At 46.0% G+C, this 13,632-nt stretch overlaps 1 protein-coding gene across 1 annotated transcript in view; it reads left to right on the forward strand.

Moving 5' to 3' along the window:
• LOC137656666 (uncharacterized) overlaps window positions 1-13,632 on the forward strand; it is a 327,800-nt gene that overhangs the window by 75,409 nt on the left and 238,759 nt on the right. The window contains exons 3-4 of the mRNA XM_068390839.1: window positions 60-264; window positions 11,400-11,559. Coding sequence (XP_068246940.1) covers window positions 60-264; window positions 11,400-11,559 — 365 coding nt within the window. The remainder of the gene's footprint in view (window positions 1-59; window positions 265-11,399; window positions 11,560-13,632) is intronic.

Here is a 13,632-nt window from a genome sequence, read left to right on the forward strand (position 1 = left end):
TATTTTTTTTTGAGAATTAGGAATTTTGTTTGGTTTTTTAAAAGTTTATTTTTTTTCAGGTAAATGGATTTTATGCTCCCAGTATGTGGAAGACAGTTACCGAAAGGGTCGGTGGCTTAATGAAAAAGAATATGAAGTTTGCGCGTTTGATGGAGTGTCGCGATATTGCAGGCATAATAGAACTAGAACAGGTGTTGGAATGTTTTCTGGTTGGCGTTACTATGTTCATCTGAAAAATAAGTCATTAACTAGGTCTATAAGAAGGTAAGAGCAATTAATAGTTTCCTAGTTTTGTTAGCACTCTTTAGCAATACTGTATTGTGAGTGTTCATTTGTTTCTACATGAAATTCAAACTTTCCTCCATTGAAATAGAAAAGTTGGAACAGTTATTGGATCATTAAAAAGGCAATTTGGTAATGACAAATGGGTGGTGGATTTGTTGCTCTTCACAGATGCATCTAAAGAAGGGTGGAGAGCTCACCTGTTGCATCTCACGGCATCCGGACTTTGGTTTGAATACGAGCAGCAGCACTGTACCACATAAACCTCCTGGAGATGAGGGCAGCCTATCTGTCCCCCAAGGTCTCCCATCAACGCCTTTTATGACACTCCGTAGTGCTGATAAGCAACAACACTACGCTTGTGTCACACACAAAGAAACAAGGAGCTACCTTTTCACAGCATCTATGCCAGGTGGTTGTGGAAATCTTCATTGTTCCGTAACTGAAATACAAACCACGTTATTTAATATGGGTTAATATTTTCGGCGTAGCTGAAATGACGAGCCATTAGAATTTTAACACTAGTTAGCAGGGGGTAAGGAGGGTAGCCTGCCCTCCCCACCCCCCCCCCCATCACACACACACCTGTGCTGAGCTCACTTTGCTCTCGGCTCGGGTGGTAGTCGGACGTGTCCGCTCTCACTCTCACCTCTTTGACAGCCATTAATGCTTTTGTCTTTTTGCTTACTTTTTCTTATACTGTACTTGTAATATATATATATAAACATTCTTAATGTTTATGTATATATTTGTTTATAGAAATGTAGTAAGTTTTCTTTTCAGTGTTTGTGTTGTGTGTGTGATGTACGACAACGTCTCTTGCGTAGTGCAACGCCACCACAGTTCCACTTCATGGGGAACGACCTCTCCCTCTCTGGTCCATCGGTCTTCCCTTCGGCATATATCCGTTAACTCGGCCGCCGCAGGGGAATCGTCATCGCCTGGACTCTCTTCATTCATCTATTATCTTCGCTTTTCCTCTTTTCCTATGGGAAACTTGGATTCTTAGCAAAGGGAATGTGGCCTTTTTTTAGATTGACTACGGTCTCTCTCTACTCGAGGTCGTTCACCTTTACTACGTACTATTACGGAAGCTCCTTTCCCGTTGCGGGTTAAGTTGCTATTCCGTTTGTTTGTCTCAATTATTTTTAGTGAAATCTAATTGTATTTTAACTTTTCAGCTTTCTCAGTGGGGAACACTTCCCTTCGGGGGTCAGTGGTTCTCACTTTTAGTGAATATTCTTAGATGATTTAGATAATTAATTCTGTTATAATTCTGGTTTTTTTTATTACAGTTACTCCGCCCCCCTTCTCCTGTGGATGTCATCTGGGGAAGGTGGGCGCATACTATATTCTTATTTTATGTTTTTCCCTCGGGGTTCCTCTTCGGAGTTCCTCCCTAGGTAATTTCTGTTAAAATAATTATTTAATTTTATTTTCCCAGTTAACTATGCAGTTTTTCTTCGTTCGACTAAAGTGTGCCAACGAAGCAGAGCTGTCCTGTTCATGCCTGGGGAATCTGCTGTCACTGCCGTCTCTCAGAGGACGTCGTCATGGGTGTTATCTCTTCTTTTAGAAGTACTCCTCTATCTTCTTACAGGCGACTTCCTCTCCAGAGGGAGCGTCTGACAGCACAGCCGTCAGCCGGCAACCCTGGTTTTGGGCTCTAATCAGAGCGGTAGCACAGGCTTTCAAGCCTGTTCTCTCTGAGTTGGGCCACAAATGCTTGGCTGCATCTACTCCCCTGAAGAAGAAAAGAGAAGTTTCGGATGCGGTAACTTCTCCGAGGACGAAGCTGTCTCCTCGTAAGTCTTCGAGGCAGGCACCCTCCCCCGTCAGACTTCTCTCCCTCCCCTTCGGACGAAGATTTCCTGTCCTCGGGAGAGTCACGTGAGGTGAGACGTTCCCCCATCACACCATTGAGGGAAATCCCACCTTATGCGGTAAAGTCTTCTTGAATAAGGATGGAGAAGAGCCTGCCTCCGTCGTTGTTGGAGTCCTGCATCCCTCCCAGGAGGGAGTCAAAGGACTCCAAGACAATACCGGGAGGCCCCTAGCACCGGAATCTACAGGCTCAGACATTCTTCCGTTATGGGAACGAACCGGTTTGAGCCTAAGGATGTGGAGCAGGCTGCTGAGAGGTGGAGGAAGTCACCAAGACTCCCTCCTACATAGGGCTTTGGCATTCAAGCCCTATAAACCTCCAGCACCCCAGCAGCCACGTCCCACCAAGACAGCGGCAGCGAAGACAGTGGTGTCTAAGCCCTTTCCGGTCAAGGACAAGAAAGGCAAGAAGTCCTCCAGTGAAGGGAAGAATCCTAGAGGGAGCAGCCGAGGCCACAAACGCTAGGATTGGCAGTCCCCCTGCATGTCCGCAGTGGGAGGATGCCTACAAGATTGTGCAGACAGGTGGCAGCAACTCGGAGCCGATTCCTGGACGATTTCTGTAATCAGTCAGGGATATCGCGTCCCGTTCACAACATCTCTACCTCCCCTGAGGATGAATCCGGTGTCATTTAGCTCCCTTGCCATGGGATCAGCAAGGGGGCGGGCCTTTAGGGCAGAGGTCCAGATTAAAACAAACTCCGTTCAGCATGGAGACCGCAAACACGGTCAGCCTTGCAGTGAAGCTGCAAGACTTCATGCGTATACTGGATCAGAAGGACAGGTACTTCCAGATCCCAGTCCATCCGTTTTCAAGGAAGTACTTAAGATTCAGCCTACTGTATACCACAAGGGGTACCAGTTCAAAGTGCTGTGTTTCGGTCTCTCCACAGCACCACAGGGTTTCACTAGAAGTGCTCACCCTATTATCATCGTGGGCACACAGGATCGGCATCCGTCTCCTCCGTTATCTAGATGACAGGCTGATCCTAGCAGACTCGGAGTCATCCCTTCTTCGACACCGAGACAAACTTCTAGGACTTTGCCAGGATCTGGGGATCATGGTAAATCTCGAGAAGTCCTCTCTGCTTCCCACTCAAAGATTGGTTTACCTAGGCATGTTTATAGACACCAATCTCCACAAAGCCTTCCCATCAGACGACAGGATAGCAAGGCTGAGAAGGGTCGCAAGCCCTTTCCTCAGTCGAGAAGAGCTTCCAACCCAATCTTGGTTACGTCTCCTTGGTCACCTTTCATCCTTGGCTCGTCTAGTTCCCAATGATCGCCTCAGGATGAGATCTCTCCAGTGGCGGCTCAAGTCCCGGTGGAATCAAGGTTGCGATTCCCCAGACGTCATGATCCCTATGGGTCCTGCGGAACGGATGGACCTCCAGTGGTGGGTGACAGACGAGAACCTACGAAAAGGAGTGGATCTTCTCATCCGTCCCCCAGATTTAATGCTGTTTTCGGACGCCTCAAAGAAAAAGGGGGGGGGGGGGTGGCACGTTCTGTACCACAGGACCTCAGGCCTGTGATCAGAATCAGAGAAGTGCCTCCATATAAATCGTCTAGAGATGAAGGCCGGTTTGTTGGCCCTTCAGCAGTTCCAACAATACCTGGCAGGTCACTCGGTGGTGGTAATAAGCGACAACACCACAGTTGTGGTTTACATCAACAAGCAAGGAGGTACCTTTCCGAAGCAGCTATCCCATCTTGCAGTAGAGATACTGAGATGGACCGAAATCCGCTCGATTCTACTATCGGAGCGTTTCATTCCAGACAAGAGGAGTGTGCTTGCCGACAATCTGAGCAGAGCGTTTCAGATAGTGAGTATCGAGTGGTCTTTGTGTCATCTAGTAGCCAACAAAGTCCTGACTTTGTGGGGTTCCCCGACTTTGGATCTGTTCGCGACAGCACTGATCTTCAAGATTCCACTGTACTTCCCCCCAGTCCCGGATCCCAAGGCGCTCTGGCAAGATGCCTCCCAACAACGGGGGGTACAACATCAACGTGTACGCCTTTCCCCCGTTCTGTCTGATGAGGAGGGTGCTCAACAATGACCAGAATATCGATCAGTTTTTCAATGACCATCATAGCTCTGCTATGGCATCACGCGGAATGGTTTCCGGACCTTCCGCAATTCCTAACGGAACTTCTGAGAGAATTCCTTCCACTACACGATCTACTCAGACAACCACATGCCAGCATCTTCCACAAAGCCGTAGCTTCGCTACGACTTCACGCCTGGTGACTATCCAGCATCTCCTCGCTGAGAGAGGAATTTTCGCAACAAGTTGCAATTAGGATGTCTGGACATCTGCAAAAATCATCCGCATCTGTCTACCAGGCAAAGTGGAAAGTCTTCAGTGGTTGGTGTCTTGGAAGGGGTATCTCTCCACTCAATGCCACTATTCCAGCAATAGCGGAGTTCCTCGTGTATTTGCAGGAAGAAAAGGCGCCTTTCAGTCTCGGCGGTGAAAGGCTATCACTCGGCCTTAAGTCTAGCCTTAGGCTCAAAGGAATGATCTTTTCTTCCTCGCTGGAACTTTCTCTACTCATACGAGGTTATGAACTTACCTGCCCTCAGTCGGATGTGAGACCTCCTCCCTGGAACGTGGTTTGGGTTCTCAGGTCTCTTAAGAGACCTCACTATGAACCATTACGCCAGGCTTCAGTTCGCCACCTAACTTGGGAGACGGTGTTCTTACTAGCTTTGGCTTCGGCCAAGGAAGTCAGTGAACTTCATGGTCTCTCATATAACATCGCCCATGCAAGGGTATGGGGGGAAGGTAACGTTTAAACACGTCCCTGAGTTTGGTGCTAAGACTCAAAATCAGGGGGTGCCTGGCGCTCGGTTCGACTCCTTCCGGATTCAAGTCTCCATTCTGTAACAGATGTCCCAGACCTTCTCCTACTGTGCCCAGTAAGGAGTCTGAGGTTATATCTCAGAAGAACGGCTACAGTCCGTCCCCAGGTGCAAGCATTGTTAGCACTGGGAGGATTAAGAGGAGGGTCACCAAGAACACCATCTCGGCATGGATTCGTAGGGTGATCCATCTGTCCCTGAATCCAGACCCTCCTCCGTCATGTCACCCTAGAGCACATGATGTCGGGCGTAGCTACGTCCCTGGCCTTCAAGAGAAATTTCTCAGTAATGCAGGTCCTTCAAGCTGGGGTGTGGAAGCATCAGACGACCTTCACAGCCCACTACCTGCACACGTGACCCACAGGAAGCTCGATACATTTTCTATCGGCCCTGTGGTGGCTGCACAACAGCTGATTTAAAACCTCAGGCTCCTTAGTGGACAAGTAGCAGAAGGTTGAGGGCATTGTTACCTGGTCTTAGTCTGCATGAATGAAAAGATTGGTCTGGCCCTTACTCTTTTCTTCATCCTCCCCTCTCTTGGAGAAAGCAGCATCCTGGGTTCTCTGCACAGCTGACCTCAAACCACTGCAGGTAAACCATGTTTCCTTGTGTTCCGAGTATTAAGATAATACTGTCACGTCCCCATACCCTGACGAGGTGGTATTGGGAGAGTCCTAGCCTAAAGTTTCTTTCTAAGGGACTACAGTTCAACTTCCTAGGACGAGTCACACTTCAGACCTTCACACACAGCTTACGTAGGCCGCAGCCCTTGCGCAGCAAGGTTCTAGCGAGGTGCAGGGACTCCTTGTTGTTGAGTGCTGACACACTCAGATACTGAGTCCCCGGGCAAAGCCAAAAGCCAGTACTGGCTGGGACTTACCACCCTTCCTAAGGGGTGAGTCACCCATATTAAATAGCGTGGTTTGTATTTCAGTTACGGAACAAATGACAAATTCGTAGGTAATTTGTATTTTTCCCAACTATACAAACCTTAGCTATTTAATCAAACTTGCCCGCCAGCCGTATCCCCCGTGAAGTACTACCTCTAAGCAAAGTGACCTCAGCACAGGTGTGTGTGAGAGGGGGGGGGGGTTAGCAGGCTACCCTCCCTACCCCCCCGCTAACTAGCGGTGGGGTAGTAAACCCTTGTTGAAATTTTAATGGTTCGTCATTTCATCCACGCCGAAAGTAATAACCCATATTAAATAGCTTAGGTTTGTAAAGTTAGGAAAAATACAAATTACCTACGAATTTGTCAGGTTAGACGGAAAACTATTTGGTAGTCCTTTCAGCCCAATTCATCCTGGGCAAGAAAAACGTGCTGGCAGACAATCTGAGCAGGACTCAGATAGTAGGCTCTGAATGGTCTTTGAAACAACAGGTAGCCAACAAAGTTTTGCCTTAGTGGGGTTCGCCGACAATTGACCTGTTAGCGAGGTCTCTAAGCAGAAGTTTGTGGTGTATTGTTCCCCAGTATCGGATCCTTAGGCATTCTGGCAAGATGCCTTCCAACATCCGTGGACAGAATAGACATCTACGCGTTCCCCCCCCTCTGCCTAGTAAGGAGGAGGCTCTTGAACAAGGTCAGAGCATTGCAAGACCTCTCGATGACCCAGGTAGCTCCATTGTGGCAACATGCTGAACAATTCCCCGACTTTCTGCATCTGCTCAAATAGGAACCGAGAGAGCTCCCTCCATTTCCCGATTTCAGACAACCACTTGTGGAGATCTTCCTTCAAGCCATCCCATATCTTCGTCTTCACTCCTGAAGGTTATCCAGCAACTACTCCCAAAGAAAGGCTTTTCGAGACCAGTTGCAAAGAAAGTGGCGGGATACTTCCGGGAGTCGTCTGCATCCGTATATAAGGCAAAGGGGTCCGTCTTCTGTGGTTGATGTCGTGTACGGGGTATCTCCTCTCAGTGCCACTATACCAGCAGTAGCAGAGTTCTTGTTTCAACTCAGAGAGGTAAAACTTTGTTCAGTGTTGGTGGTGAAAGGCTATTGCCCGGCTTTAAGCCTCGTTTTCAAGCTGAATAAAGTTAACATTTTCTCCTAAACAGAGTTGTCTCTCCTCATTCGGAATTTCGAGTGCATATGTACAAAGTAAGAAATCAGATCACCTCCTAGGAACATGGTGAAAGTTCCAAGCTTATTGAAAGGAACCCTGTATGAACCTCTTCGTCAAGCATGAGATTGAGACTTGACCCTGAAGATGGTATTCCTTCTAGCTCTGGCCTCGTCCAAGAGATTTACCGAGTTAAATGGTTTGTTCTACAACATTTCCCATTCAAGGGGATGGGGACAAGGGACACTCAGTTTTGTCCCCGAGTTTGTAGCAAATTCTCAAAATCCAACTGTAGCTGATTTTAGATTCAGGCCCTTCCAGTTTGAGTCTCCATTTTGTAACATATGTTCCATATCATTTGTTACTCTGCCCTGTAAAGACCCTGAGGAAATACTTTAAAAGAACAACAAGAACCCACCCACAAATCAGCAGGCTCTTTGGAAGCTGGGGAGAACCAAAAAGAAGATTACTAAGAACTCGATATCTTCATGGATCAAACAGGTAATTGAGAGAGCCATTGAATCAGACTCCTCTCACTCCAGTCGTCGTCCCTGTTCTCATGACGTCAGGGGTGTCAGCACATCCCGTGCGTTTGAGAAGAATTTCTCTGTGACGCAGTTGTTACAAGCGGCCGTGTGGAAATGGCAGTTGGTTGAGGGCAGCTGTTACCTGCAAGTGAGTCTAGGATGAATGCGTGAATGACTGGTCACTTCCTATTTTACCCTCCCCTCTCATGGGGCTGGTATACGAGGAACACTGGAAGCTGACCTCCGCTAACTGCAGGTGGGTACCATGACCTTGTGCGTCCTGCTATATGTGAATATATTTATGTCCCCATTCTCCAAGCGATGTGGCGTTGGGCAATGTATAGGTTAAATGAGGAGCTTAGCTCCAAAATTACCTGTTCAAGTCACATTGTTATCACATGTCAGGGTGCTCTACAAACAGCTCACGTGAAGCACATAGTGTCACCCCAAGACAGTCATTAGCCAATTGGTTTTAGGGATGTTCCCGCTAGGAGGGTCATTCCCCTGACCAGTCAACTTGTGGCGGAGAAGGATGCTCCGCGTGGTCGAACCTTGGTCACTTTCTGTACTCAGAGCAGGATATATTGTCCCGTTCACATCTCTCTCCTTCCTCTGACGTTATATAGATGATTGGCTGGTTCTAGCGGACTCGAGGGAGATCCTTCTCCTCTATCGGGACAGACTAATTGCATTTTGCAAGGATCTGGGAATTGTAGTAAATTTCGAGAAGTCATCTCTGCAACCTACACAGGAGATGGTATATCTAGGAATGAAGATCCAGACCAAACTAGGCAAAGTCTTCCCGTCCGAAGAGCGAATAGAGAGGATGAAATGGGGGGCTCACCTGTTTCTCTCACAGGCCGCATTGCTAACAGTTCTATGGCAAAGGCTGGTGAGTCACCTGATCTCCTTTGAGAAACTGGTTCCCAACAGCTGCCTGTGCATTTGCTCTCTACAGTGGCAGCTGAAGACCTTTTGGTATCAGCATTTAGATCCTCCGAATATCTTAATTCTGGTAGGATTAGAGCAAAAGAGGGACCTGAGTTGGTGGGAATCTGACACCAACCTACACAGGGGAGTAGACCTTCTATCTCCTCCCCTGGAATTTTTGCTCTTTACAGACACTTCAAAAGAATTGGGAAGGGGCTCACCTGTTGCACTTCGTGGCCTCCTGGCTCTGTTCCTAGGCCAAGTGACAGTTTTCACATAAACCTGGAAATAAAGGCAATTTTCCTAGTACTCAAGCAGTTCCATCAGCTCCTTTCAGGTCATTCTGTGGTGCTGATGAGCGATAGCACCACGGTACTGCCATACGTAAAGAAACAAGGAGGTACTTTTTCACAACAACTCTGCCATCTAGATGCAGAAATCCTGAGATGGACAGAAGACAACTCGGTAGCCCTATCAGCCGGGGAAGAAGAACGTGCTGGCGGACAATCTGAGCAGGAAGACTCAGATAATAGGCTCCGAATGGTCTTTGAAACAACAGATAGCCAACAAAGCTTTGACTTTATGGAGTGATCCTCAGGCAGTCTGGCAAGACGCCTTACAACATCAGTGGGACAACCTGGACTTTTACGCGTTTCCCCCTTCTGCCTAGTAAGGAGGCTTCTCACCAAGGTAAGGGCCTCTCAAGATGACCCTAATAGCTCTGTTGTGGCAACATGTAGGGGTTGCATCTATCCATTGAGGCACTTCTCTATCTACTCAGACAGTCACATGTGAAGATTTTCCACCTAGCAGTAGCTTCGCTTTGACTTCACCCTAGGTTATCCAGCAACTAGTCTCAACGAGCGACTTTTCGCAGATGGTTGTATGTCTCAGTATATCGGGCAAAGAGGTCTGTCTTTTGTAGTTGGTGCCACTACATATTCCAGCAATAGAGTTTTTGTTGTACAGTACCTCAGGGAGGAAAAACTCTGCTCAGTGTCGGCAGTGAATGGTTATTGCTCTGCTTTGAGCCTTGTCTTTAGACTGAATTGAGTTAACATTTCCTCTTCATAAGAAACTTCGAGTGAATTTGCCATCTGTTGAAAGTCAGACCTCCTCGTTATTATGTAGTGCAAGTACCACATTATCTGAAAGGAGCTCCTTATGAACCTCTTCGTCAAGCATCAGACCATGACTTTACCTTAAAGACAGCTTTTCTGTTAGCCCTAGCCTCTGCAAAGACAATCAGCAAACAACATGGTCTGTCCTATGACATCGCCCATTCAAGGGGATGGAGAAAGGCACACTCAGTTTCGTCCCTGAATTTGTAGCCAAGACTCAAAATCTGGCTACAGTGGATCCTAGATGCGAGCCATTCCGGATTGAGTGTCTTTGTTCCGTAACATGATCCAGATCAGTTGTTCCTCTGCCCTGTAAGGGTGCTTAAGAAATATCTAAACGAACTACCAGAGCTCGCCCTCAAATCAGCAGGGTCTCCGTGAGCACGGGAAGGGTCAAGAGGAAAATAACTAAGAACTCGATCTCCTCCTGGATTAGATAGGCGATTGAGGAAGCCATACAACTAGTCTCTACTCCTTCCGACCGTTGACCCTGAGCTCACATCAGAGGTGACAGAAAATCCCTGGCCTTCAAAAAAAAAAATTTCAGTGGCACAGATATTACAGGCGGGCATGTGGAAACATCAAACCACGTTCACAGCCCACTACCTGCAAGACATAACCCACAGAAACCTAGATACCTTATCTATATTACCTGTGGTGGCTGCACAAAATGTGGTCTATAACAGCTCAGCTCCCATGTTGGACAAGTAGGAGTTGGTTGACAGCAGATGTTACCCGTGAGTAAGACTAGAATGAATGTGCGAGTGACTGGCCTCTTCCTATTTCATTATCAACTTTTTTGGCATTTCTGCATCTGAGGAACTTTGCAAGCTGACCTTTTAATGGAGGGGAGTACCATTGTCCCTTGTGTAACTTGGTATATGTTTATATATTTGTTATGCCCCTGACCTCTATGCGAGGTGGAGATGGGCCATTGTCTAGGATTAAGTGTGGAGTTTAGTTCCAAATTTACGCTTACCTGGTTAAGTTACACTGCACGGATTGCCCATCCCATTAATTTTCAGAATTAACGAGGTGACAAGGTGTCTCTAAACAGCTCGCATAAAGCACAGAGTAGCAACCCGTGTCAGTCACCAACCAGTTGGTTTTTGGACTTTTCACTCGCCTAAGGGTGAGTCTCCACTGTAAAGAGTGTAATATAGTGCCAGAACAAATGACAAATTTGGAAATAATTTGTATATTTCCTAACTATGCAAACCTGAAACTCTTTACACATACTGGTCCTGCCATCACCTTCCCTTGAAAGCCCTTCCGCAATTGCAAAGTAACGTTCAGTTACTAGTGCAGGTGTGAACTGTGTGGTTAGTCTGCCCACTCTCCCTGCAGCTAACTATTGGAAGGTAGTTACACCTTGCATAAAAGCTTTACGGTTAGTTTCAGCTATCACTGAAATATAGCTCCACTGTAAAGAGCTCCAGGTTTGTATAATTAGAAAAAATGCAAATTATTTCTAAGTTTGTCATATTAATACATTACATCATGATAAGATGGTTCTGCAGGACAATTACTCAAATTTTTCACTCATATGGTACCTATTTTGTATTTGTTTCACTAATTGATGATGATGTTATATTCTCAATGCACTAAATATATATTTAGAATATAGTTGATTTATTCTGAAGCATTGTAACTAGAAATAGTTCAAATTTATGAAAGGTTAGATTTATATTTTACCATCAGTAATCAACATTCCTTTTTACAGAATTATTGCTGCTGGTGATGGGGAAATTCTGTCTGAAGCAGACCTAGCTAAAGTAGATATTGTTGTATCAGAAAAGGAATTGGTCACAGAGCTTCGTCTGAAAATAGGACAAAGGCTACCTATCATTAGCTATCATTATCTGAAAGATACATTGATCATGGTAAGTTATAATCCAAACCAAGTTTTTTTCAACACAAATACAAACCCTTCGTCTTTTACAAGGATGCCAGAAAACTCCAAGTCGATCAATCAATCAATCGTCCTTCACGTAGATAGAATATCAGTGAAGCTGGAATACACAGCAGTTCAACTTTAATAACAAGATGTAAACAGGCTTTTTGTGCCAAGTTGCCAGAGAGACTTCAGGATACCTCCTAAAATCTTCAACTTCCATTTACCAAGCCAAGTGGGCCATCTTCTGTACTTTGACGGCTGCTTTTCCTTTCCCATACAGCAAGGGAATCCTACTCTCTACAGGACCTCCACTGTCATTTTACCTTGTATGTTCAGAGTATATAACTTATTATATCGCATATTGTTCATTTACTGTTAAATCGTCACTGTTGTATGACTGATGAAATAAGAAAGTCTTCAGCGGAACTCTTCGGCGGAACTCATTATGTCCATACAGAGTTTTTAGCACTCCTGTCCTTAGGGAGAGGTGAGACCACTGGCCTGGCACGTTACTGAGGTCTTGTGGTCCTTCTAAGAGGACACCCTATGAAACGTTGAGGCTTTCTTCAGACAGGAACTGTAACCTCAAAATGGTTTTCTTGCTTGCCATAGCCTCCTCCAAGGGGGTTAGCAAGCTTCACGGTTTCTTCTTTAGCATTGCTCTTACCAAGTGCTAGAGACAGGTGTCATTCTTCTTTGTCCCTGAATTTGTATCTAAAACCCCCAGAATCCAGAAGTTCCTGATTTCAGGTTTTCTTTGTTTTGTTTCAGGTTGTGAGCCTTAGAGCGGTAATCGTGAATCCTGATCAGCTTCTTTTGTCTCCTGTAAGGGCTCTGAGATGCTACCCTAAATGTATGCAAGCAATTCGACCTCGCCTGCAGCACCTCTTTGTCAGTATGGAGAAAGTTATGAAGAAGGTGACTAGAAATACAATGTCTTCTTGGGCGAGGAAAGTTAATGACCATACCCAGTCACTACCCTCACCATCTGCTTCAGGTAGGGCTCTGGTTAGAGCTCATGATGTCAGAGGAGTAAGCACGACCCTGGCATTCTGTAAGGATCTCTGGCACAGGTATTTCAGACAGGTGTTTGGAAACAGCAGACCAATTTATTGACTATTAACCGCGGAGATCGACCCACAGGTCCCTAGACACCTTTTCTCTCGTGTTTGTAGAAGTTGCACAGCAGGTGGTATACCTACCTCGGCTATACAAGACCATTAGCATTGGGTCAAGGATGGAGGTTACATGTTGAATTGGGATGAAAGTGAAAATTGACCAGCCCTTTCCTTTTCATCTTCCCCCTCTCTTGGGGCACAGTAGCAGGAAAGACTTCTCTCACTCAATGAACCTGTAAAGGATATGCACACGATACGTAGCCTTCCTTACTGTACTTGCTTTCTCCTCATCATCCTTTGCTTAGTTTTCATCTCACAACAAGAGCTTCAGAGTGCCTTCGCCTTGATTGTTTTTGCCCACCTGTCTGATACTTACCCATTTTTTTACTCTCTTCGGGGTTTTGTTTCCTCAGCTATTACTTATCCTGTCTCTCTTTTGGAAGCAAAGCTCCAGGACACAGCCAAACTTTTTTTTTTTTATATACAACAATCCGAGAATCGTGTTCTTTTTGAAACCCAGTCACATGATCAGGCAGCAATAAGGACCAGATTATGCTGATAATGCTTTTATCTCACCAAAAGGAGGGAAATGGCAGTCGTCTCTGCATGACGAGATCATCTGGCTTGACAATAACGTCTCTTGTAACTTCCTTTGTCTTAGGGAACTAAGGTCTTTTTAGTTCCCACACTAGTGATTGTTCCAGAATTATTAAAAGCATCACTTGGAAACAGCAGCAACCTCCCTTTCTGCCATTTTCAGGAAGAATATGGAAGCGGTTGATTAACTATTTTCCCTTCAAAGGAGTTCCACTTGAACCCTATCTACAGGGATAGTGCCATTTGGTGGATCTTAGGGCAGTAGACACACTTGGAGTACTTGAACACTTCAGTGAAGTGGTTCACCAAAGTTTAAAATTACCTGCAACCCTGCTAGAAGTCCA

The sequence above is a fragment of the Palaemon carinicauda genome, chromosome 17 (assembly GCF_036898095.1).
Source record: "Palaemon carinicauda isolate YSFRI2023 chromosome 17, ASM3689809v2, whole genome shotgun sequence".
Classification (NCBI taxonomy): domain Eukaryota; kingdom Metazoa; phylum Arthropoda; class Malacostraca; order Decapoda; family Palaemonidae; genus Palaemon; species Palaemon carinicauda.